At 46.6% G+C, this 23,665-nt stretch overlaps 10 protein-coding genes across 10 annotated transcripts; 6 read left to right on the top strand and 4 right to left on the bottom strand.

Annotated features, from left to right (window-relative positions):
- Window positions 1-454: 454 nt before the first annotated feature.
- On the top strand, window positions 455-1,351 carry I302_102565 (uncharacterized protein; the record flags this gene model as incomplete). The annotated part of the gene is made up of 2 exons (XM_019187930.1): window positions 455-743; window positions 846-1,351. The coding sequence occupies 2 exons, from the start codon at window positions 455-457 to the stop codon at window positions 1,349-1,351; spliced, it is 795 nt and encodes a 264-aa protein (XP_019050808.1).
- Window positions 1,352-1,717: 366 nt separating this feature from the next.
- On the bottom strand, window positions 1,718-3,271 carry I302_102564 (uncharacterized protein; the record flags this gene model as incomplete). Its single annotated transcript, XM_019187929.2, has 7 exons — window positions 1,718-1,766; window positions 1,840-2,013; window positions 2,099-2,220; window positions 2,320-2,433; window positions 2,525-2,652; window positions 2,784-2,886; window positions 3,059-3,271. The coding sequence occupies 7 exons, from the start codon at window positions 3,269-3,271 to the stop codon at window positions 1,718-1,720; spliced, it is 903 nt and encodes a 300-aa protein (XP_019050807.2).
- A 620-nt stretch (window positions 3,272-3,891) lies between these two features.
- On the top strand, window positions 3,892-5,065 carry I302_102563 (uncharacterized protein; the record flags this gene model as incomplete). Its single annotated transcript, XM_019187928.1, has 5 exons — window positions 3,892-4,168; window positions 4,248-4,343; window positions 4,431-4,486; window positions 4,621-4,855; window positions 4,920-5,065. The coding sequence occupies 5 exons, from the start codon at window positions 3,892-3,894 to the stop codon at window positions 5,063-5,065; spliced, it is 810 nt and encodes a 269-aa protein (XP_019050806.1).
- Window positions 5,066-5,401: 336 nt separating this feature from the next.
- On the bottom strand, window positions 5,402-8,832 carry I302_102562 (uncharacterized protein; the record flags this gene model as incomplete). Its single annotated transcript, XM_019187927.1, has 10 exons — window positions 5,402-5,446; window positions 5,531-5,635; window positions 5,766-5,931; window positions 6,108-6,529; window positions 6,638-6,844; window positions 6,950-7,058; window positions 7,136-7,206; window positions 7,395-7,645; window positions 7,794-8,565; window positions 8,677-8,832. The coding sequence occupies 10 exons, from the start codon at window positions 8,830-8,832 to the stop codon at window positions 5,402-5,404; spliced, it is 2,304 nt and encodes a 767-aa protein (XP_019050805.1).
- A 346-nt stretch (window positions 8,833-9,178) lies between these two features.
- On the top strand, window positions 9,179-10,673 carry I302_102561 (uncharacterized protein; the record flags this gene model as incomplete). The annotated part of the gene is made up of 10 exons (XM_019187926.2): window positions 9,179-9,238; window positions 9,292-9,320; window positions 9,377-9,393; window positions 9,469-9,527; window positions 9,603-9,636; window positions 9,712-9,756; window positions 9,842-9,857; window positions 9,931-9,985; window positions 10,105-10,273; window positions 10,351-10,673. The coding sequence occupies 10 exons, from the start codon at window positions 9,179-9,181 to the stop codon at window positions 10,671-10,673; spliced, it is 807 nt and encodes a 268-aa protein (XP_019050804.2).
- A 384-nt stretch (window positions 10,674-11,057) lies between these two features.
- Window positions 11,058-12,377, bottom strand: I302_102560 (uncharacterized protein; the record flags this gene model as incomplete). Its single annotated transcript, XM_019187925.1, has 6 exons — window positions 11,058-11,130; window positions 11,200-11,287; window positions 11,370-11,570; window positions 11,633-11,940; window positions 12,078-12,187; window positions 12,345-12,377. The coding sequence occupies 6 exons, from the start codon at window positions 12,375-12,377 to the stop codon at window positions 11,058-11,060; spliced, it is 813 nt and encodes a 270-aa protein (XP_019050803.1).
- Window positions 12,378-12,862: 485 nt separating this feature from the next.
- Window positions 12,863-14,535, top strand: I302_102559 (uncharacterized protein; the record flags this gene model as incomplete). Its single annotated transcript, XM_019187924.1, has 6 exons — window positions 12,863-13,184; window positions 13,263-13,369; window positions 13,439-13,518; window positions 13,582-13,681; window positions 13,806-14,105; window positions 14,179-14,535. 6 exons carry the CDS (start codon window positions 12,863-12,865, stop codon window positions 14,533-14,535), a joined length of 1,266 nt encoding a protein of 421 aa, XP_019050802.1.
- A 473-nt stretch (window positions 14,536-15,008) lies between these two features.
- Window positions 15,009-18,355, top strand: I302_102558 (uncharacterized protein; the record flags this gene model as incomplete). Its single annotated transcript, XM_019187923.1, has 12 exons — window positions 15,009-15,101; window positions 15,163-16,053; window positions 16,286-16,487; window positions 16,628-16,734; window positions 16,801-16,945; window positions 17,006-17,224; window positions 17,293-17,425; window positions 17,507-17,568; window positions 17,625-17,776; window positions 17,859-17,962; window positions 18,035-18,101; window positions 18,194-18,355. The coding sequence occupies 12 exons, from the start codon at window positions 15,009-15,011 to the stop codon at window positions 18,353-18,355; spliced, it is 2,337 nt and encodes a 778-aa protein (XP_019050801.1).
- Window positions 18,356-18,542: 187 nt separating this feature from the next.
- I302_102557 (uncharacterized protein) lies at window positions 18,543-19,450 on the bottom strand (the record flags this gene model as incomplete). The annotated part of the gene is made up of 5 exons (XM_019187922.2): window positions 18,543-18,603; window positions 18,723-18,918; window positions 19,067-19,184; window positions 19,257-19,274; window positions 19,352-19,450. The coding sequence occupies 5 exons, from the start codon at window positions 19,448-19,450 to the stop codon at window positions 18,543-18,545; spliced, it is 492 nt and encodes a 163-aa protein (XP_019050800.2).
- A 1,136-nt stretch (window positions 19,451-20,586) lies between these two features.
- Window positions 20,587-23,605, top strand: I302_102556 (uncharacterized protein; the record flags this gene model as incomplete). Its single annotated transcript, XM_065869518.1, has 18 exons — window positions 20,587-21,066; window positions 21,131-21,193; window positions 21,278-21,299; window positions 21,366-21,385; window positions 21,451-21,498; window positions 21,586-21,704; window positions 21,782-21,936; window positions 22,027-22,220; window positions 22,315-22,379; window positions 22,440-22,455; window positions 22,512-22,571; window positions 22,640-22,754; window positions 22,826-22,902; window positions 22,970-23,038; window positions 23,113-23,148; window positions 23,216-23,241; window positions 23,305-23,359; window positions 23,438-23,605. The coding sequence occupies 18 exons, from the start codon at window positions 20,587-20,589 to the stop codon at window positions 23,603-23,605; spliced, it is 1,788 nt and encodes a 595-aa protein (XP_065725590.1).
- Window positions 23,606-23,665: the final 60 nt, after the last annotated feature.

The raw sequence follows: 23,665 nt of genomic DNA, 5'->3' as shown, positions 1-23,665 counted from the left end.
GGTAATATTCGACCATAATTCACATGTGATTCACTGCACTGGGAACCCCCATGTTATCCTGGGATCCAAGGAGTAGGATAGTAAGTATCGTGATGTCTTGGTGATTTGTGATGCTCTCAGAACATGCATCGCCACTTGTTGATAGCGGTGAATGTGCAATGGTTAGTAACCATCGATGATTAGCCGGTGATCCGAGCATACTCATAATGTGCCAGCAAGTAACGTAATCTCTCTCTCTGGAACACATGATCATCCATGATCCAATATTGACATATGACACATGATGAACGAATAGAGCATGCATGTCTGTATGTTATGGTGTATCGCATGGCACGGCATCATCATGATGAAACAATTCCATGCATCGTAATTGGTCCACCAGTCTCCTTGAATCATACATACACCACATCCTTGTTCTTAAATTCCTCGACACATCAGTGAAATGGAAGACAGCATGAACACCTTCGACCTGTCCCACATCGGAGCGGAGTTGGACGCCTCGAGGCGACATCGGGCTATCCCTCTCTCACGGCAAGGTCCAGAGGAAGAGCAAGGAATGGACATACCGGGACTGTCCACTTCCATTGGCTCGGAGACTTCAATCACAATTGAGGAGGTACCGGATGATCAGCTCGAAGGATCTAGTAAGACCAAGAGTCAAGATGGCGCGGTAGTAGAGGAAAGACCATACCCCCTTTGTCTGTTGTGTCTTAGCAGACCTCCTTCGGCGGTACTTCTACCTTGTAAGTGGAACTTTCCTTTCTCACTCATCTCCATCATTTCGCTCCCTCATCAACCTATTTATTCCTCAGCTCAGAATCGCTGATATGTACCAACGCGACCAGGCTGCCATCTCAATCTCTGTTACCTCTGCGCCCCGCTCCTCATCCACAGATCTACCAACCCGACCTTCCCCTCATCCGCGTCTACACCCATATCTACTCAGATACCCCAGCCATCATCATCGCCCCTCGAGCCAATCGCAGAGTCCAACCCACCACCTATAACTTCATCCAACCAGACTCTCTCCGAATGCCCAAAGATCCCATATAATCAACTCCTCTACAAAGCCACGCTCAACCATCCAAATGCACGTAAATTGGGATTAGGCGGTTATAGACCACCTGCACAAGACCAGGTGGGCGGGGAATACACCAGTGAAGGGGTGTTGGGGTTGGGTACCTCCAAGGAGAATGCGATGATGGATGGGATCATGGAGGACGGTAGGATATCCCTGAAGGATAGCTCGGACGATCACGGAGCGATCTTCATGGGAAGGGACGTGGGAGGAGCAAAGTGTTTGGTCTGTAGGGCTGGGGTGAAAGGTTGGTTGAGGGTTTATACTGGATGATAGGTGCGTATCAAAATATTTATACCAAACACCCTTTATTTCAGACTTTTTCTTCTGTCATGACACTTTGTAAGATCGGGATTATCGTTGTACAAGTTATCGCCCATCGTCAATTGTAGGATTCTGTGTCGGAAGAGATACTGTACATATGCATGTAAGATTATTGAAAATAAATGCACAAAGTACGTCTTTGTATAAATGATTAAGCGATAAGAAGGAAAAGACAAACATATAACTTTGGTAGGAGACCACATCCACATGATACCTTCTTGACCTGCTGTATCAAGTCATTTCCTTGTCTGAGCACCAATTCAACCTCTGCTTAGATGACAAGTCATTTATCTTTCCCTCTGCTTCCAGACAAGCTTAAATGATAATCTTATTCTTGTTACCCTTCTTCTCACTGTCTTTATGACTACACAACCAAACCGCAAATCATCAGCACCTTTTCCACCAAACCAAAGTCTTAAAGGATGACTACCACTCACCTCTCAAACATAATCTCAGTCTGGAATCCACCAGTGACCAACTTCTGCTCCAGCTCGTACCCCAATACTGAAACCTTGAAGTGTTTACCGATAGTCAAAATTCGAGCCATCAATGGGTCGGAGTCGGTGAGGTTGGTATCGGGTGCATTTCGGGTCCAGATGGAGATACGGTAGCTACGGTTGAACATCGGGCAGCATTAGTAAGGGTGTATTTGTGTTGGAATACCATGGTGCGGTTGCAAGAAGAGCTGTCACTCACAAAGCAGGTCGGGAAGAGACGATCACACCGGTTACCAGATCCGATTGAGTAGGAGCAGGAGCTTCCTTGTCGTCTGGTCCGGGAAGGGGGGTCTCGAAGGTCTCACCGATAGCAGCGAGCATCTGCAATGTCACAGAACACAATTAGTATTTTCCTCGACGGAGACCTCCGAGGAGATGCCGATTGATTATCCACGACATTTTGAAAGTGACGAAACTCACAGTATAAAGCCACATCTTGTCAATCGCACCTTTACTCTTCTCCTTCGGTACTTGTATAGACCATTTCCCACCGTTCTTGTTCTTGGGGTCCTCCCACGCAGGCATGATACCGTCCTAACCGGAACCAGCATGAACATATCAGCTCGGTCCATCAATATCGCTAGGATCCATTGAGCTGAGCAAAAAGACGGTGAGGATAACCCACCTTGAACAGGTAGTAGTTCGCTTTACCGGGCAATTGGGAAGGAGGGATGATATTGTTGTATAATCCCCAGAACTCTTCGACGGAATCGAATGCCACGACTTTTCGGATATCTTCCATCCAGCCGCCGCCTGTCATATTGTAGTACAGTGTCAGCTTGGTTATTCACGATATATGACCACAGAGGAATGTGTAGAGTACGGGTTGCGAAGTTTCAGCACAATGGTGCAGAAAAGATAGTGAGCAGGGAAATGTAACTCACCATGTGTTCCTTGAGGGGTAGCGGGTGTGGATGAAGGTGTCTTGGGCAAGAGTTTAGATTGGGGTGAGTCGAAGAATAAAGTCCAGGTGGAGTAGAGGGGGTGCTGTTGAAGCAACGACAAGAGTCAGTATAAAGATTTCATGTCAAAATTTCCCTAACTTGTGACAATGATAATATTGTTCATCATATGCCAAGTTGTGATCCATCCCATCACATCGGAAGTCAACAATACCCTCCAAAGGGAACTACTAATATCATAATGAAGCCAAACCCACCTTGACGTTGAATCGACTAGCATCATCAAAAACAGTCTTCACCTTCCCATCATCCTGTTCATCCTCATCATCCCTAATCTCACCATCCTCCAAGTCCTCATTATCCTCTGGTTTGGGGGATGACGATGAAGAGATGGACGCTGCTGCGAGAGCATCGGACAGGGCATTGGCGTTGGCTGTGGAAGCTTGTGGGGGGAGGGTAGCGGCTGACATCGTGTGGGGTGTAGAGCGTATGGATCAATTGATGATAGTGTCGAATCTGATACGTTGAGCTTGGTTGGGGATGACTGATATTAAGTCCACTGCTTTATGAGAGGCGGATGATCGAGTAAATGGGTGGAGATGGGACAAAGATGTCTTGGTAATGTTCCCACTGTTTGTTCTAGTCGGTCTCGGGATGTAAGAAGGTTGATGCGTATTATGGATGAGGATATCCCCTTGTTTTCAATTGATGTTGTACTATCGGATGTTTTTGCGATGAGGCAGCACTACTGACAATTCCTGCGGATATGCGAATAGAACAAAGAGTAGTTTTTGTGATGATGTGTGATGAGAGATGAACAAAGGATCACTATTTTGAAAGAATGAGAGATCCAAATGCCAAAAAGATGAAAGATGAAATTCAGGGTTTTCACCCGTACTCAAAATCCCACATGTTGCATGTCACGTGACTCAAACATTGACAACACATGGCATCGAGGATCCGTGCGTATGAGCATCAATATTACTCGTACTGTAACCTGGTACGCGATGATGTAAAACATATGCTACATGAATTGATACAACTTTGAGATCCACCAAACTCACTTGACAAGTCGATCACGTAAAGCAACATGTCATCCTCACCCATCCCACGAAGGCACTCCGAGATGCCCCAGTCCACACGAGCAACCCCACCCAGGAAGATCAGTACATTCACCGACGCAGGTACGGGCTCAGGCGAAATGAGGAGAGGGAGCAGTACCGCTGGTGCTGGTGCAGGTGCCAGTGCAGAGCAACGTAAAGCTAGGAGAGAACAATTTAGGAATTTCTACGGTATCAAGGAGGGACAAGGTCAGACAGCAGAATCACCTGTGGATGTGGGGAAGAAGGGGGACCCATTGGATATAGGTCAGTTCTTGCTCATCTCTTACCAATTCTGTGATACACGTGGGAAGGTTATAAGCTGATGAGTATGCGAACACTGTAGATTCACCCTCGTTCAATGCTTCTGCGTACTATGAAGATCTGATATCCAAGAGTAATTTGAAGAAATTGATGGAGAAGGCTTCGGGGTTGAATTCAGGTATGTATGTCTTCTGCTAAACTACTCTACTGCATTCAATGTCTACCCCAATAGTCATTCGTAGCTGATGCATTGACGATGGTGTAGATATAGGTAATCTGGAGGGATCAAGGCATAGTCTAGTGTACAACCACCATCATCAGGTGAGTATGACCTTCGCTATTCTACCTTATTTCATATCCAATGGATATTCCTAAAACTATGAGCTCACCACATTCTCCCATCCTATACACCCTACCCTGGCACAAACATAGCTGACACTGAACTCCGCCCACAGCTATTCTCAGCAGGCGACACAATATCAAAGCTCAACTCACGTACACCCCAACTCTTATCGATCGTTGGGGAATTACAAGAATCGTTCGGCAAGATTGAACAGCTCATAGATTCTATTTCAGTGGTCGAGACCAACTCTCAAGTTGAAAGGGCAGAAGACCAAGAGGGGAAGGATGTATTGGTGGAGGAGTTGAAGGGTGGGAAGAGGAGATTGGAGTTGATGCGCGTTGCTAAATGTGAGTAATGACGTCTGATTCGACTAAGAACTCGCTTGAATGCTGAGGTCATGTACTTTGATAGTGGACCCGGCAACGATAAGAGCCACATACGATGGACTGATACAGAAAGTCAACGATACCGACAAACAAAACGGGGAGATCCAGGTGATATTGAAAGAGTTGGAAAAGCTTGTCGGAGATGTACCCAAGATAGAAACTGCAGCATAAGGCAAACTCTGACTTGATGGATCCGACGGTGGGGCACAGATTAAAAGAACCGACTCATTGTAAGTGTTGAGTGTTCGTCAATTTTAAATAGTCATTGAGAGTTGCCTCATCAGAATCTCATGCTTATCCGAATGGTTCATTCGTAGGTTGAACAAACCAAATGTTGTATAACTACCTTGTATATGAAATGATAATGACAATGACAAGATGACGCGGATTCTCCTTCTGCATCAGATTCCAGGACTCAAGACTCAAATGCGCTGTAGTTTAGTACATCATATGCCTCTCTGATCCAATCAAGCAGATACTCCCACAATATAAAAGATGCCAGCTCTCTTACGCATCTCTCCCGTAATGTTCCTTCAACCTCCTCATGGCGATCTGCAATCCGTCGACCCCATACATCAGCTATCTTACCTTTCAGGTTCAAGGAAATACCAGCAAGCTGATACAGCAATTACTCACCTCGTAACTCTCCCTGTAATCAGCCAAATCATCTTCCTTCACCTTGACCTTCCTTATAGCCTTCAGGTGCCCAGCGGTATTCATCATCCCCTTAAAGTGGAGTGCCTAGCACGGATTCAAGATATCAGCTCATATCTCTTGGACACCATACCATCTGGCAGATCTCTCGCTTGCCTTCTCGTCGAAATTGAACAACGAGAGTTTTACGTCTGATGATGGAGGTGAGAGAACCCACCTCCTGCTTCTCCACCAAAGTCCACGCAGTCCCCTCCCTGCCCGCTCTAGCTGTTCTTCCAACTCTGTGGACATATTTCCTCATGTCCAGTGGAACATCATATGAAATAACGTTAGATACTGTTGGAAGGTCCATTCCTCTCGCTATGAGATCTGAGCAGACGAGTCTATGATTGCAATATAGAAAATCAGCATCACGATGCGATACACCGATCGCCAAAATATCATTTCAGAAGGCGGAGGAAACAAAATAACAAATGATATATGAGAACAGAGCCACGACACATGTCTCTAGAGGATGTTGGACACAACACCAAGAACCAAAGCCCCAAATCAAACTCACAGATTAATTTTTCCCTCACCAAAATCACTCAATACCCTCCTCCTTTCCCCAGCTTTCATCTCACCCGTATACCCCGAAACCACCACCTTCCTCCCCGCGTTGATATACGCATCATTGAAGAATGTCAACAAATTCAAAAGCCTCTGAGAGCTCTCCACAGATTTCGTGAAGATCAGTCCACTATTTATCCCAAACTCTGTCGAGTAGATCAGATGGATCAAGTTGAGTGGTTTCAACGCAGAAGGGAGGATGAGCATTTTCTCGGAGAGGGTGGAGGGGAAGGAGAATGTCTCGCCTATGTTGTAGGGGATGGAGGGGAGTTGGGAGGATTGGACGATATAGTATTTGGGGGAGGTGAGGGATAGGGAGGCTACTTTGGATGGATCTCGGGTGAGGGTAGCTGAGAAGAGGAATTTTTGGCACTGCGAAATAGGGATTAGCATTGATATCGTCCATAACCCTGATATGACTGCTGTGGACGTATACGACGAACGGTGGTTGGTCATATTGAAAGAGCAAATCCTACTCACAGTCACAGGCACACTCTCATTCCACTCCTCCTCCCTGCTCACCAGACCCATCCCCTCCATCCACGCCGAGGCGACCTTATCCCACGGCTGGAGATTGAACCCCTCGGGTAATGGTCTAGGTGGGTCGGGTGGATTGATATAGGATAGAACTTGGGATAACCAATTCTGGAAGGATTGGTTGAGGAGTCGATCCGCTTCGTCTATTATCTGTTGGGTGAAGAATATATGATCAGCTGTGTATACTTGCAAATGTATGTATATTCAGAAAAATAACAATGTTGTCAATGAAATGAGTAAAAATAGATGACCCACCAAGAAACGTAAATGCTGCAAAGTGAAATTAGGCGTAGAAGCCAGATGATCCATTAATCTACCTGGAGTAGCAATGAGAATATCCAATTTCGATGAACCGCCAAGCAAGCTATGTGTTTCAGAGTAATCAGTCATCCGATACCCAGCGCAGTGCCAAGAATTCGGTCAGCTGTTGATCGTACTCACGGAGTTTCCATATCAGCCACCAGCTGTGATTGCTCTTGCGTGAATGAGTGTTGGCCCGTCACCGAGCCGATCTGGAAAGAGATGTAACAAGTCAGCCGCTGTACATTTTGAACATCCTTATAATCGCATGAAAAGACCACTTTAGATAATAAATTGTCTTCGTTCAATCTTCCTCATTTTCCGTCATTCTAGCTGAACACATCTGGCTATTCGTGAAGCGGCGTTCTCCCAAAAGCTGCAGAGGACATACTCAACTCACATTCAAGCCAGTCCCCTTCGCAAGCACCTCCAACGTCTCCCTAACTTGCACCACCAAATCCCTCGTAGGCAGTACGATCAAAGCTCTCAACCTCGTCGTTATCCTCGTTTGCAGAATTTCAATGATCGGTATAGCGTATGCTAAGGTTTTACCTGATCCGGTGGGGGCAGAGATGAGATAATCGTGTAGTTTATCGTAAGGGAATGGATTTAGTCGGAGGGAGAGTAGTTGGGGGAGGATGGCAGCTTGGACTGTGGCGTGCAAGAGGTATTAGCTTAGCTTTTTGAAGATATTCAGGTAGATATGACAACAAGTAGAAATGGTTTTGGATAATCCTGCCGTTTCCTCTGTTCCATACGGTTCGAGGTAGATATCGTAAGGCATTACAAACCGACTCACCAGCAAACAGATCCTCTACGCCCGTCTCTCTCAATTTTTCTTTCATCCTCTCACTCAACCCCTTCATTTCCTTCACTTCGCCTGATGCTGTCTTGACAGGAGCCTGCAGCTCGTCCAACGCTAATCTAAGCGACTGATCGATGAACTCTGCATCTTCCAGTCCGGTCGGTAGACCTTGTCTTGCAAGTACCTCTGGGGCCGGGGCAGGTGCAGAACGAGGTAAGGGGAAAGCTTCCAGTGGTTCGGGTGAGGATTGTCTGGCGTCATCATCTTCGTCGGCAGATCCTCCTTCGTCGTCGTATTCCACTTGTTGTTGTTCTGGTAAATTATCTTGCTCCATCTGCACATCTCCATCCGTTTCTTCCTGTCCTACATGAGTCTCTCCATCTTCTAGGGCGGCAGCATTATCCCTAGCCTCTCTTTCCAACCTCCTCTTCTCCTTCCTCTCCCTCTTTTCCCTCTTCTCTCGTTTCTCCCTCCGTCTTTTCTCCTTCTCACTCTCCCCATCTAACTGCTCATCTCCATCACTAGTCTCGTCTGCCTCGTCTTCTTCTGCCTCTTGCTGCTTCTCTTTTTTCTTCTTCTTTCGCTCGTCCTTCACCGATTCAGTCGAATCGATACTCTCAACCCCTGTAGACCTTTTAAGCGCCTCAAGTACCGGATCAGGCTTCCACTCCCTCTTATTCGTCTTTGGTGCTGCGGCCTTCTTGGCTTGTTCGAGCTTTCGTCGTTTTTTCAATTTCTTCTTCTCTCGATTCTTCTGCGCTTCGCTCTGTCACCAGTGGAAGAAGATCAACATGATGCCATAAGTCAGAAGAGCATATAAGATATGGAAAGTTCGAAGCGGGAAGTAAAGAGGAGGAAGCGGGGGATGGGAACATACCTTGTTCTTGGGTTTCTTGGTCTCCAGAAGTGTAGCATTCAGAGCCAGTCTATCGGGATGTATTGAAGGTCCGGCAGAAGGGTACGAAGAGGTAGATGGTCCAGCTTCGGCCTGGGGGAAGGGATCGTCGCCGAATGTGACGTGGTGGGAGGACATCTCTGTGGACTGTGACGAATGTGTCCTCTGTCGAGCTATAGCCTCGGTGGGTGGGCGATATTTGCACAGAAAGAAGAGCCGAATATATCAACCTAAAGATGTTCCAAACGAAAACAGGTTGTCTAATTGACTGCAACTGCAACCGTGGATTTAAATTTCTTAATCTCATGGATTCAGGCACGCAGCAGACAACATGCGGCGATCACCGATCATGACCCGTTTGTTGACATGAATGTCAGATACGAGTACAGACATCTGACTGCTCCAGTAGTGCTGTATTGCTATTCATGCAAAGTCTGCGAGTCTGACCGATCGACAGAACAACGAAAGACAAAGACGACCCAAGATGCCTTGGCTAATGAAGGCCGAACCCGACTCGAGGATAGTCAAAGGCAAGGATGTAAAGGTGTGTTTTGGGTGATCTGCGTAGGTAGGTTCCAAGCTGATGGAGATGTTCAGTTCTCGGTCGATGATTTCGAAAAGATTGGGTGAGCTGCCAGATAAAGATGCATGAGGAGCGAGCTGACGATGGATTAACGTATAGGATATCACCTTGGGACGGTAAGTCAAGTCTAGTCGAGATAGCATTGCATAGATATCCTTGCCCGATTCAATCACTTATGGTGCCCATGATAGGAGTACGGAACCACGAGGCCAAGAAGATAATGAAGGAACGTATGAAGCTTGGTGATCAGGTGGGTCTTCTTCCCTTGGGCTGATAATCCGGAAGCTTCTGAATGAGAACAACTGATGTGTGATGGGAATGAAAGGTGCTGTTCTATCACAGTAATTGTAAAACACCAGGTCAGCTCAACAATTGTCTCTAGCCTCATACCAGAGTCAACGGGTGAAAAGCTGATGGAAAAAGCGAGTGAACAGGGGTATTCGCACTAGCTGAAATAGCCAAAGAGGGATATCCAGACTGTACGTCTTTGAGGCTCTTTCAGCTGAGAATGGACATACATGTAGATCCACAAACAGATAATTAGCTGATGGATTTGATCTATAGATACAGCTTGGGATACGTACGTACTACTCCGCTTGCCCAACCACTCCTTCCATTGACGTATTAAAGCTGACATCAGAAGACGTGAATAGGAAACATCCCTATTTCGATCCAAAGACAGACGAGAGCAACCCAACATGGTACATGGTAAGTCTCGTTTTTTTAAAAAAGGCTTATTACCTACTCGTTCGAGCCGGTACTTCCTGCATCCCATATTGAGGTATATCAATAAGGGATATAAGAAAGATCATTGATTTATCTCATAGGTAGACGTGAAATTCATTCGTCGACTCGCCCATCCACCCACATTAGCACTGATCAAGCACCTCGCCTCTCTCGCTTCCTCTGCCTCAATACCAGACGAAATAAGCTATATAGGTAAAGAGGGATTGGAAGCTATAGGGGCGATGCAGTTGGTCAACCGAGGTAGACTCAGTGAGTGTCTTCATCAGCTATGGGATGAGAAAGCGCGAAAAGGAGATATGTCTGATCATCTCTAATTCATTGGGCAGGCGTGCAGCCGGTCGAGAAGGATGCTTTTGATTGTATAGTTAAATTTGGTGATCGGGGAGGATGGGACGATTTGGTGGAGCAGAAAGGCAGGGGGAAAGGGAAAGGCACAGCGACGCCAAAGACTTCAACGCCGACTCCTAGGAAGGTCAAAGATAGAGCCATAGAAGCACCTAGGACTAATAGAGAAGAAGTTGCAGAAAATCCTAAGCCTATGAAGGCGGATTGCAAGGCAGACGCACGTTCGGATAAAGCCAAAGTCAAACAGAAAGAACCGCCTGTTAGTAAGGGTGAACGACGGAGTAAGAGGATCAAACTGAATTGACGGTCACTAAGAGTGTAGATCTAGTAAATCTGGGACCATGCTTCGTTGTATCTGACAATAGTATTGACTATGCATAACGTGAATGTACTGTTCTCACTTATAAACTTCAGTCGCATCTACGATGAATGTGTGTTTTTCAGCCGCAGCAGACGCTATTGGGGCCCTATGAAACAAAACGGTTGCATTATTTCATAACTCGTCAATTCTACTGTTAACATCTTCAATAGTTCAAACGTGTTTCAGTCTCTTTCCCTTTTTCTCCTCATTCAGCAACACACACCACATTTCATCCCACCCATATTGACACATCTCATCGTATCAACCACCCTCCTCTTCCTTCAGCGTCCACCTCTGGTAATCTGAGAGAAGAGTCTGGTCAATCATTTATGACGAACCAGAAACGAGAGGAGCTCTCTCCTCATCATGCAACAAAGTACCTGATCCTCTGATAGTGGCGCTGGATAGTATCCCACATTAGCTGCTGACGTCCGTCAAGCTCGAATAAATCATAAACCACACAACTCACATCAACGACTTGACGATGGCCAAGAGCGATAAGAGGAAGAAAGCGAATGCAGACCAGTGGATGAACTTGGAGCTAGTTTGGTGGATGACTATATAGCACAAATTGAAAATCAGTTTGGTCATCTCCATTCTCTACGAAGCTGATACGTATTAGATTCGGTGAACACTCACAAATAGCAAACAATGCCCAGGTGATAGCAGCCGCACCAGCCGCGTCACCCTCCTTACTTGCAAAAGCATAGGCAGCAGCGGTAGTCTCGAGGAAGACGAACGCAAGGAATACGAAGATCTTGGTCCAAATCCCGGCCTTGTGGGTGTGTGCGTTGACTCCGAAAGCTTCGAAGAGGGAGAGCACGACTAGGACGATGGTCCCTGTTTCCGCATATCGATGATCAGCCATGCACGGCCAGAGAGAGTTCAGGAATAAGACTCACATCCGTGGTAGAGAGAGAAAGGAAGATGAACGAATGCCTCCTCCCCTAAGGATTCCCTATCGGAGTGATCCCTCTTGACTACATAATAGATCTGAGATACCGTCGCAGAGACCAGGAGCGACAGGACGAATGCGAGGATGTACCAGTGTCTAGACCAGAAGAAGATGTAGACAGAGTTGAAGATACCGAGGAGGGCGAATCGCCAGGAGATGGAATCAACAATGACGGCTTTACCTCGGGAGGTGAATTGGAAGATTATGGTTCCGAGGAGTAGGAGGTGGATGAGGGACCAGACGTAGAATGCGTAGCTGCGTAACGGGATTAGTTAAAACCCGCCTTTGAAGGATAACTTGGGGGGAGGAATTAGGAAAGTAGACGATGGATGGATAGAAATTCCTTTGGAATGGGATGACCTCCAGGTCCTCCTTTGATGAGGATAACTTACTAAGACGGAGTAATGTAGGTCACTTTGCTCGAACCGTACATGTCCTCTGGTCCTGCGACCGAGTAGACGTTGGAACCGAGAGACACGGCATAGACAACGATGTTGACTAGCTATATGAGTGGACGAGTATACAAGATCAGCTACATGCATGAGTGGTCGATGGTTGATGGTGGCAAAGGAGAAGGGAGGGAAGGGGAGGCAGTGTCTAGCCAAGAGGCCTTTTCTCGAAGGAAGGGGAGTGTAGCAGAGTGATGTAGTTGAACTGACCTTGATGACGAGTCCGTCTGTGATGCTTGACATTTTGATGATGGGTGTCAGAGAGTAAGAGAGTGATTCTTACAGAGATGAGATGAGGAAAAGAGAAAGAGAAAGAGAAAAGAGAAAAGGATGATAAACGTTTCTTGTCAACCAGGGTCACAACTGGAATATTGAAATTGGTCGTATGACTGACCAAGTACCAAGTTACTTGTAGGATTGTTTACTATCATTGCGTCATTTATTCCCTTTTACTGACCATGCGATGCGTTCCTCATTCATTTGTTCCTGATTATAATTTACGTAATTAGAAGGGAGGTGGAGGTTGATCACCTCGTTCTTGGCCAAAGTTGGTTGATACCATACAAAAGACATACACAACCTATATTCGCTATATCATCCTTTTACATTCCTATACTTCCTCATAATATACATACCCTTCATCTTGGAAGCTAGCCATGATTTTATCTTCATTGTATCGATCCTTCTTGCTGGTCACACTGGCAGGCGTCACATCTCCTGACCTCGCCATGGCCCAGATACCAACACAAACAACGTTGAACAACGTTCTACGCACACCACCTCCAACATTATACCGCCCGCAGGACGATCAACCTCCTCCAGCAGACGATCCAGAACCAGAACCTACTTCCACCGACGAGGCTAGTCAAATTGAGGAGATGGAAACAGTCACAGTAACGATAACACCCGTAACGACCGTATACCCCGACGAACAGCAGGAGACAGAAACAATCACGAAGAGCTATAAGCTCACTCCTGCTACTACTCCGATACCTTTGGCAGATAAGATGGGTCTCATCATGCCTAATCCCTGGTCACATCTTTATACTGGTCAGCTTTCTCTTCGAGTGTTTTTTTTTTTTTTTTTTTTTCTGGATTGGAGTAAAGCTGATATGCTGTACAACGCAGGTCTGAATTATAGTTTCGGTTTTGTTGATCCAGTGCCTAGACCTGCGCCAACCGCTGGAGGGTGGTTGAGGGTCGTTCAGCCTTTACTTGTGTTTCCCAACTATACTGTGAGCTATGCTAAACCCCTGTCAGATGTCAAATGAAATGGCCCAAGCTTACGCATGTGGGCTCGGTAGGTAGCGGTATTCCCTAGCATCGGTACGGAAGATCCTACTTCAGTGGATGCTGTTCCTGTAGGGAGTGATGGATTATGCGGGTGAGCTTTTGTGGAACCCCTCCTGGTCAAGACTGAAAAGCTCATCATTGATGGGTGGTACAGCGCTACTGCAGAGAACTACGCTGTGGCGTGGCCGTTTATTTTTCTGCAACATGGTTGGTACATGTTTGTGGTGAATCAGACGTACATGCAGGTGAATGTGGTGAGTAAGGCTCTTCAATGGCATCTTGCTTCCCCCTTTTCTCGATGGACTGTCGCCTCACTCATGGAAGTTTTCGTATCACAGTGCGATGGACAGAGCTGACCATCTATGTGCATTGTCGTAGACCTCAAACAACCAATGTACCTTTCCCATCCTTCAACAGGAATCCTTCTTCGCCACGCAAACTTTCTCCATCGGTTCCGCTCCAACGTACAGTCCAGGTCCGGTAGCTCCTTCATCAGGCTACACAGTCTTCGCGGAAGTGTCAACCCATACACCTAGTGATCTGCCCATCGATCCACACCATGCTTCAAGGGGAGAGAAATTGGCTATTGCATTGGGTGTGACCGGTGCGATACTAGGTATAGCAATTATAATAGCTGTGATGTGGTTCATAAGGAAGAAAAGGAAGATGGAGAGAGAGGTATGCTGCCGGACATCCTCTACCTGGTCATCAATTCATGGACATCAGCTTACCTGGTTGGTTCTTCATATAGTCACTCGCTTTCTCGAGATTATCGCAAAAAGACCAAGAAGCTTTTCTTCGTGACAATCCAAATTCCTTCCTCAATCCCAATCATCCTCGATACACAGCAAAGAACGGTGGATATGGAAATACTGGCCCGCCCGCTCCTCCCGGTACGATGGCATATGCTATATGGTGGTCTCAGCAGATGTGGAATAACCAGATGGCAAATTTCCATAATCCGCAGATGGCACAATATAGCGTGGCACCGCAGATGGTTCAGAGCCAGAACGGGCTGATGGGTCAGCCGAACATGATGTATGGTGGAGGAGGTATGTTGCATCCTGGGTATGGGTCTGCTGGAGGGATGTATCAGTATGGACGATAATTCTGATTTGACTGTGATATCTGAAAAGCTAGGTCGAGTTCCCGTCATCTCTCCTTGTTCTCTTCCTCATTCATCCACACTTTTCTGTAATTCTTGGTCATTCACGATCTGTTGCATCTCATAGACTGTAGATATTGTTGTTACACTGTCCATACGCAAATGCATTGGGATCTATTCTTCAATCAATCCCTCCGCTGTCACCTATTTGCCACCGTGTATACTGAGTTATGGTTATATTTGATTCCGTTGAATTCGCTCGCTTCGTCAATGTTCTTCGTCTCCGAGGAAATGCAAGTAAATGTCAAAACCATCGATTCGATCGATCATCTCCTTCATCTCCATTCCTTCTATCCCTCAAGCAAGATAGCTGAACACTACATTAGCAGGCTAGAGGTAAGCTCCTCTGATCGTTTCCAGTCTCAGACACACGTACAGAAGCTGATCTTGCCGCTCATCATAGTAAAAGCCAAACCATGGCATTCCGACAGGTCCATACTCTGGACGTCCTTGCCGGTCCGAGATGTATACGTCTACCTAGACATCTAGCACCCAGGATTTATCGTGAAGTAAGCTTCCCTCTCGTCTTCTAAGCAAATATCAGAGCCCAAGCTTATATATACGTAGCAGAGCGCCCTCAATCCCCTCATCCCATTCTCTCGATCCCTATCTACCTCCCAACCCCTAAAAGGCATCTTCTCCTCTTCCTCTACCTCTTCCTCCACCACTCAACCCCCTCCTCAGCCGGTGATCGACTCCGACGCCCCTCTCACAACCTTTCAATCGCGTATAGCCTCACTTGAATCTACCGCCCAGGCCACCCCAGAAGATTTGGAAGCGCAATTGGCGTTATTGAGAGAGCTGGCGAATGGAGGGGAATATAATGGTCTGGTAGCTTACTATCAGGCTATGGCTTTATCGCCTTCCGACGGAGAGGGAAAGGTGGGGAGTGTCAACCTGTTGAAAGATGAACAGGCGTGGAATCTGTTCTTGGATGGATTGGCCAGAGTAGGGAGATTGGGTGAAGCGTCTGGTATGGTGCGGAAGAGGGATGGGCTGTTGAAGGGTCTTTCAACTTCAAGTGTCGGTATATCATCGGAATCTATAATACCTCCCCCTGGTTCTGCTCAATCATCTGTCTTATCTCATCTTTCGTCCAACGCCTCCCACCAATCTGCTACGCCTACTGCTCAGACAACATCCGCATCATCTCCACTCTCATCGTTCCTCTCCTCCCCCTCATCCTCATCAAGTCCCACCTCCGCCTCGTCCACGTCCGGCTCAGCCCTAAACCCGCTATACGTCCAAATGGCCCCTCCTACCCCTCAAGCGAACGCATGGAAAGCTCTCAGATGGCTTGGTGGGTTCTTACTCTGGGGTTTCATCATCTTGACGGTCATGTCGATGATTATGGAGAATACGGGATTACTGAAAGCTGGACCTGGGCCGGCGGAGTTCGAGCCGGAGGAAGGGAAGGTGGTTAAGTTTAGTGATGTACATGGGGTTGAGGAGGCTAAGAGTGTGAGTTGGGTTTCGGTTTTACATCTTGCCATGAGGGGGCTGGGGGTCATATTTGAAGTTTTGGGGGAATAAAACTGAGATACAGAGTCATAAGGGGGAAGGTCGTTATCATCCCCTGGTTCTCTCGCTGTCATATCATTCAGACCGAAATGATCATCCTCATAACGTATGACGTATACATACGGAATTTCCTGCACGACTATACGCTAATCTGCAACTCTCCCTCTTATAGGAACTAGAAGAAATCGTCGAGTTCCTCAAGAACCCCGAAAAATTCTCGAACCTTGGAGGTAAACTACCTAAAGGTGTGTTACTCACCGGTCCACCCGGTACAGGTAAGACCATGTTGGCCCGGGCCGTTGCTGGAGAAGCAGAGGTGCCGTTCCTGTTCGCTTCGGGAAGTAGCTTTGATGAGATGTTTGTGGGTGTGGGTGGTGAGTACTTCGATTTATACTCGTGCTTTCTCGGCTGCATTTCAATGAGGGGGGCGTAGTGGATAAAGAGTGCGACGGAGAGTGTTGGGAATCGGTCTTGGTATGAGAATGATAGTGTTATAGCTGATTATGGTATATAGCTAAACGTGTCAGAGAACTTTTCGCTGCTGCTCGAAAGAAGGCTCCTGCTATTGTATTTATCGACGAGCTGGATGCTATCGGTTCCAAACGAAGTGCCAAAGATCAGGTGAGCTGACGGGTTCTAGATGGGTCCCAATGACCTACGACAGCTGATACTTTTATGATATCGTAGCATTACATGAAACAAACCTTGAATCAGCTTTTGGTAGAATTAGACGGCTTCGAACAATCTGAAGGAGTAATCATCATCGCAGCTACGAACTTCCCTGAATCATTGGACAAAGCTCTTACTAGACCCGGTAGATTCGATAGACATGGTGAGCTTCCGTTCATGCGATAAGTTCAGTAAGGATAGCTGACATGCTGTATATGGACAGTTGTCGTTGGTCTCCCCGATGTACGAGGTCGAATTGAGATCCTCAAACATCATATGGGAGAGGTCGCGTTCGACGTGGATGTCGACGCCTCGATCATTGCCAGAGGGTGTCCAGGCATGAGCGGAGCGGATCTGCAGAATTTGGTTAATCAGGCTGCAGTTAAGGCTTCCAGGGAGGGCGCGAAGACTGTGGGATTGAAACATTTTGAATGGGCTAAAGGTGAGCTCATGCCCCTTCAAGTAAAAGGATATCGATGGGATTGGCCAATCTAATTTTGGATTGGACAGACCGAATCTTGATGGGTGCTGAGAGAAAATCACATTTCGTGACTGAGGAGTCTAAACGTGCGACCGCTTATCATGAAGGTGGACATGCGCTTGTGGCTTTACATACCCCTGGTGCGATGCCTTTGCATAAGGTGTGAGTGTTGCTTTCTCCCTCTTGACACCGGGTGCTTCCGAAGTGCGAAAAAGACGGTCGCTGATGGTCTGTGAAATGTAGCACAATCATGCCTCGAGGACAAGCGTTGGGTATCACCTTCCAACTTCCAGAACAGGATAAAGGTTAGCTGATCCCCGCTGGGCTGGGAGAGTAGAGTCAAGCTGACGCTGCGATGTAGACTCTTACACACGTAGAGAATACAATGCGATGATTGATGTTGCCTTAGGAGGCAGAGCAGCAGAAGAGATGGTATTCGGTCATGATGATGTTACTTCGGGGTGTTCGAGCGATCTGCAGAGGGCTACGGATGTCGCAGCTAGGATGATTAGGGTGAGTCGGCGCTTTTAGCTAATTCTTGATCAAATCTATCTGGAAAGGAAAATTAGCTGATGTTTCGATTTCACATTTATAGAGCTACGGGTTCAGTGAGAAAGTGGGATTGGTAGCTCATGGAGATGAGGAGAGTGTGTATCTATCGGGAAAGAAGAAGGATGAGATCGAGTCGGAGATTAGGGGGTGAGTTTGGGCCATCCCCAATATGTGAGAATACGAGATTGCAATGCTGATGATGTATGGGATATCGTGTAGGTTCTTGGATACTAGTATGGATAGAGCCAAGTATCTATTGAAGACTCGTGAGCAGGAGTTGCATACGGTGAGTCTACGATTTCTATCCACCATCCACGCCGGCTATGTTGTATCTAGCTTGGAGCTGACATGTGTGTTTGTCTGTCTTGGCTCGACTAGCTCGCAAATGCTTTGGTAGAGTATGAGACCCTCTCCTTAGATGAAGTGAGACAAGTATTAGCGGGTAAGAAACTGAATAGACCAACGACGGAAGGTGAGAGTTTGAAATCTGAAGAAGAGGTTAGGACTCAGGCGGGAGGTCAGATCGTAGATGGTATATAGTATAATCTCACGACTCATTGCATGGTTATGGATGCATAATTATAGGATAGTCTAATAGTCTAGTGAGATTGGCAAATTATGGGAGCAGGAGCGGTGTGTATGAGGAAGGGAGTGAGTAGTTCATCTATCTTCTAGTAATCCATACTATTCATATAACTTTCGGGTAATATATCCCTTGCCGTAAAGCTTAGGACGATTGTTGTTTCTCCAAAGCCAATAATTGCTGTTCGACGAATTTGATGTGCGCGCTATATCAACCATCGACCACGATTAGTAAACGATCATGACCAGATCATATATGTGCGTTGGAACCCCCCCCCCCCCCCCATCTAATGCCAGTCAAGTCAAGTCAAGACATGACACTCACTTCACATCCAAAGCCTTGTCGCACACCCCTTTAACAATCCCCTTATCATCTATGAAAAACGTCTCTCTACCCGGTGTCAAACCCAGGAAGGCCTTTCCTACGCCGTATGTTTTTCTAGCGGAGTTGTCGACGTCGGAAAGGATAGGGTATGGGAGGGAGTATTGGTCTGCGAAGGAGGATTGCTTGGTGGTTGCGTCTGCACGGATCATATGGAATGGTCTGACTTGTCAGTTGGGTATTTCGTCCTTAGGTAGAAAAGAGATACGAGGTGGACTAGGGGATAATGTGATTTGAGATGGGAATCTGAGTGTCATACGAGTTGTGCTAGATTCGACCGCACTCACCTCCCGATACGCCCACTACCACCAGGCTCGGACTCCTCTTAAATACTATATTCTGAGTTTGGGCATCGCGGAACGAACAGGCTTCTTTGCTACACCCCGGTGTGTTTGCCGCGGGGAACTAAGTAGATTCGGATGGTACGTCAATACATCAAGGTATTGTTGAGTGCTATGGTAGAATGGGTGGACATACGAAGAACAATGCTATGGGCTACGAATGGAGAGTCTATTTAGCATACAGATCCCATCCGGTTGAGCTGAAGATAAATAGGAGACGATGTGACTCACCTTCTCCCCTATGGGTAGTTTGTATAAATCGCCATTGGGGATACTTGGCAATTCCAATGGAGGGGCGGGTTTACCTATCAGTTCAGAGTTCTTGACCATCGTGTATTTCGTTTCGTTGTCTGTGATTATTGGGATCTCAGTTCTCCTTGGGGTACGGCTGCGTCAATGTATAACCTGTAGAAGAAGTTGAAGGTTGACTTGACTTGATATGAAATCGGAGTCCTTGACGATAGCAGGAACAATGTGCGGTTACGGTGGGTATGAGGCAAATGGTAGTACTATACAGACCAAACGATTCCAGCTATCTTGTTGTGCTCGCTGTTATATCGATATCTGATTCGAGATTCGAGGGTGTCAAGTCATAAACCAGGCTGAAGGAAAGAAATGTTTGGCTTGAACTGAATCCCATATCGAACTTGTCTGTTTCATTCATCATCACTCCTATCAATCGAACCACTTTACTCGTTACTTGTAAGCCGCATCCGGAAATCCCGGGGACTCCATCATTGCATTGGACCCATACGTAAAATGACGGACATCGCTCTCAACTCCGCTTTGATCGTCGGCACCGTTCATGCCGGATGATCCATGGCTCAGGTCAGTCGGATGACCATCAACGCATTACTCGTACAATTAGATTCTGTAGTACTATGCTAACAGACCCTTCCTTACGATATCATGACGGCTCCTTCTAGAAGCAAAGAAAGAACGGCTTGGCAACCGTTACCGTCGGTGGTTTGGTTCTATTTTGGTTCGCAAGCAAAGTGGAGGGGTAATGATCATGCGGGGCGACCGCGATCCGCCTTTGGCTCCACTCTGTCCAGATACAATACGCTTAAATCTTAAACGCTAAAACGAGAGCATGAGCATGTGATCCACTGCTATTTCCACTTGTCATTTCCACTTTATTCGGATCCCACCCTCTCGCTCTCAGCTGGTGTTCAGCTCTGTTGCCGATTTGCCTCAGTATGGGAATTGAATCGAAGATTCAACAGGGACGTCATATCCCAGAAACTCGGGTTGAGACGTTTGGAAGGTCTCATGACGCTCTCTTTTCTCTTTGGGAGGTCGCCCAGTGGAAAGAAGGGGTATCGAATTGATATGATATATGAATACACGAATCGAAATGTTCGATCTATATCCCGTCCCATCGCATAACTTAGATTTTCTCGTCTTCGTAACATATACGACCAGTACAGTATATAGGTATTAATACATAACAACAGCACGCTATAATGGAGAAATCCACACCATCACGGTTCAGCGAAGACACCAATGGCGACGTGCATCGACCAGAGCTCAAACCCCGCGATTCGCGATTCCACGAACACATCGATAATACCGCGCCCAACTCGCCTGCTCAACCCCAGTTCGATACCAATATGCCGAAGGGAAATGGACACGGGTACGGCTATGAGGAGGGACTAGCCATGGGAAGTGAACGGAGGATGATGGTGGAGAAGAGGTTGAAGTTGAAGTTGGATGGGAGGTTTAGTATTTTGGTGGTTATTTATAGTGGGTTCGCCCTCGTACTGGATGATGGGATGACAGTGCTGATGATTTTGATTAATTCGACTTCCACTATTAGTCCTGTAAGTACTCTATCCGATTTAGGAGGTTTAACGAAGGTTGTGCTATGGTACTGTGCAACAAGCTCATTGAGAGGGTATAGGAACTATATCGATCGAAACAACGCTGCTGCTGCTAGGCTCAAGGTGAGTTTCCTATGTGGATTTACTATCGAATAACGAGTGTTGATCGTGCAATACGACGGATTAGGGATTCGAAGCGGATTTGAATCTGACTGATACCGAGTTCCAAACGCTCTTATCGATTCTATATGTAAGTGAGAGGATCTGTCACTTATATCTAATCGCTGTATATCTAGATGTGGAAAAGGACTGATCCTGTTAATCATCGATGCAGGTCGGATACATTTTGTTCCAGGGTGAGCGACGTTCTAACACAGTGGAGATATCTACGGAGTGGAAAATCTGACGTTTGAGCCATACAGTTCCGTCAAACATGCTTTTGGTGAGTGAACCTGTGGCCGCTTCTTCTCAAAGAGCGAGCTGACTGACACGTCTCGTGGCGTACAGAATCGTATTGGTAGACCATCGTTGTACATTCCAGCAGCCATGTTAGTGGTGAGTGCAAGTTTTTCTCCCGCATATAATCAACTGCCCATACCGAAAGTCGCTGAATCAAGCTTATCGTCGACATGGGGCATCTAGTGGGGCATGATATCCGTCTTAACTGGAATAACCAAGAACTTTGTCGGTGCATTGCTCACTCGATTATTTTTGGGGATGGTCGAAGCGGCTTTCCTTCCGGGGGCCTTGTTCATTCTCAGGTAGGTGACAATCGTCTCCTGATAGGAAAGACAACAAGACGACGATACTGATGTGGTCTTCCTTTTGGATGCACTAGTAAATGGTACAAAAAGGATGAACTGTCTTTACGATACACTATCCTCTATTGTGGTAATCTCATCTCCAACGCCTTTGGATCACTGATCGCTGCGGGGGTATTGGCAAATATGGATGGTAAATTGGGACATGCAGCTTGGAGGTGGTTATTCTACAGTGCGTATCAGTGTCATTGCGTCTTCTTTATCACCGTGCGAAAGTATTGCTCATTGCTCTCTGCTGATTCTGATTCTGAATCGCCCATAGTTGAAGGAGCTTTGACCATGTTCTTTGCCTTGGTGGCTATACCCATGTTACCTGATTTCCCGCATAATACCAAGCGAGGATTCACAGACGAAGAGATTAGAGTGGCTCAGTTGAGGATGCTGGAGGATGTTGGTGAGATTGATCAGGACTCGCATGAGGAGAAGTGGTATAGCGGTTTGGTGATGGCGCTGAGCGTGAGTAGTGCTAGTCGTGTCTCCTTGATGGATGGTTTTGGTTGTTATGAATGGTAGAGGGTGCTGATAACGTCTTGTTCGTGCGATGATGCAGGACTGGAAGATTTATATCTTGATGTTGAGTTTGACTGCCTGTGTTACTGGTTTATCATTCAACATGTAAGTGGAGTCGGAATTGTAAAAGTATGAGCTGGTCTGACAAGACTTGTCTTTGTATAGCTATTTCCCAACTTTGGTGAGTTCGACACCCGTCACAATTGTATCACAGTATATCTTAACGATTGAATGCAGACCAAGACTCTCGGATATGGTACCACCGAAACTCTCCTTCTGGCCGCACCACCTTGGGTTGTGAGTGACCCTTTTCTGACCTCTGACGAGACGCCTGAGCTAATCTATCTTGTACCTGTTATTCACAGTTCTCATGTCTACTCGCCATCCTCAACTCATGGCACTCTGATCGTACCCAAGAGAAATTTTGGCATTCTACCTGGCCCTTATGCATGGGTATAATGGGATTCATCATCTCTATGGGTGAGTTCGTTGTGACCCGGGCATCATTACTCAACTTCCGAGCTGATCACGGTTGTTGTATGATACGATAGCTACCAAACCTACCAACAAGGCCGCACGATACGTTGCACTGTTCTTCCAAGCTGGTTCCTACGCTGGATATATCATTGTAAGTCCTCTCCGTCAGATCACGCCTCTGGGGGAGCATCCAACCTGAGTTATATTGCATATGGTAGATGTACACTTGGATGAGCAGTTCGTTCCCTCGTCCACCTGCTAAACGAGCTGTAGCTCTTGCTTTTATGGTGAGTCATTTGCGCCATTGTAGAATGTTCGTACATGTATACCATGAAAGATGAGACTGACCTGTTGTATGTAGAACGCTTTATCGCAAACTGGTAATATCGCAGGTAGTGTGAGTACTCTCGAATCGGATTGGTCAAGCTGTTAGCAGTGACTGACAGAATTGATGGTTTGATCAGTACGTCTGGCCATCTAAGTATGGACCGTAAGTTGTTTGACCCATACTAGACATCAAGATAGAGACTGACCATCGAAAACGAACGAGCAGATCGTATGTCAGATCCTACGGAGTGGTTCTAGCAATGTTCGTAACCACCATCTTGGTATGTGTCCTCGATCTTCTCTTTTCACTCCGAAACCCCCCAAATGCGTGTATTAAAATCGCGTATTTACCATTATAGCTCAACGTATGGTTCCGCCAAATCCTCATTTCTGCCAATCGAAAGCTTGAAGCGGGTGAACGAGCATTCAACGAACATGGCGATACGTTGGAACAAGCTGCCAAATTGGAGAGTACGACTGTGAGGGATGCTCAGCAGATGCAAAAGGGATTTAGGTTCTTGATTTAGTCGTCGTGAGATGATACAGGTGTAAACACTTTGTCGAGGATGCGGAGGAATAATGTTTCA

Source organism: Kwoniella bestiolae, chromosome 1, assembly GCF_000512585.2.
Source record: "Kwoniella bestiolae CBS 10118 chromosome 1, complete sequence".
Lineage (NCBI taxonomy): Eukaryota > Fungi > Basidiomycota > Tremellomycetes > Tremellales > Cryptococcaceae > Kwoniella > Kwoniella bestiolae.
This window is presented reverse-complemented; position numbering and strand designations above follow the sequence as displayed.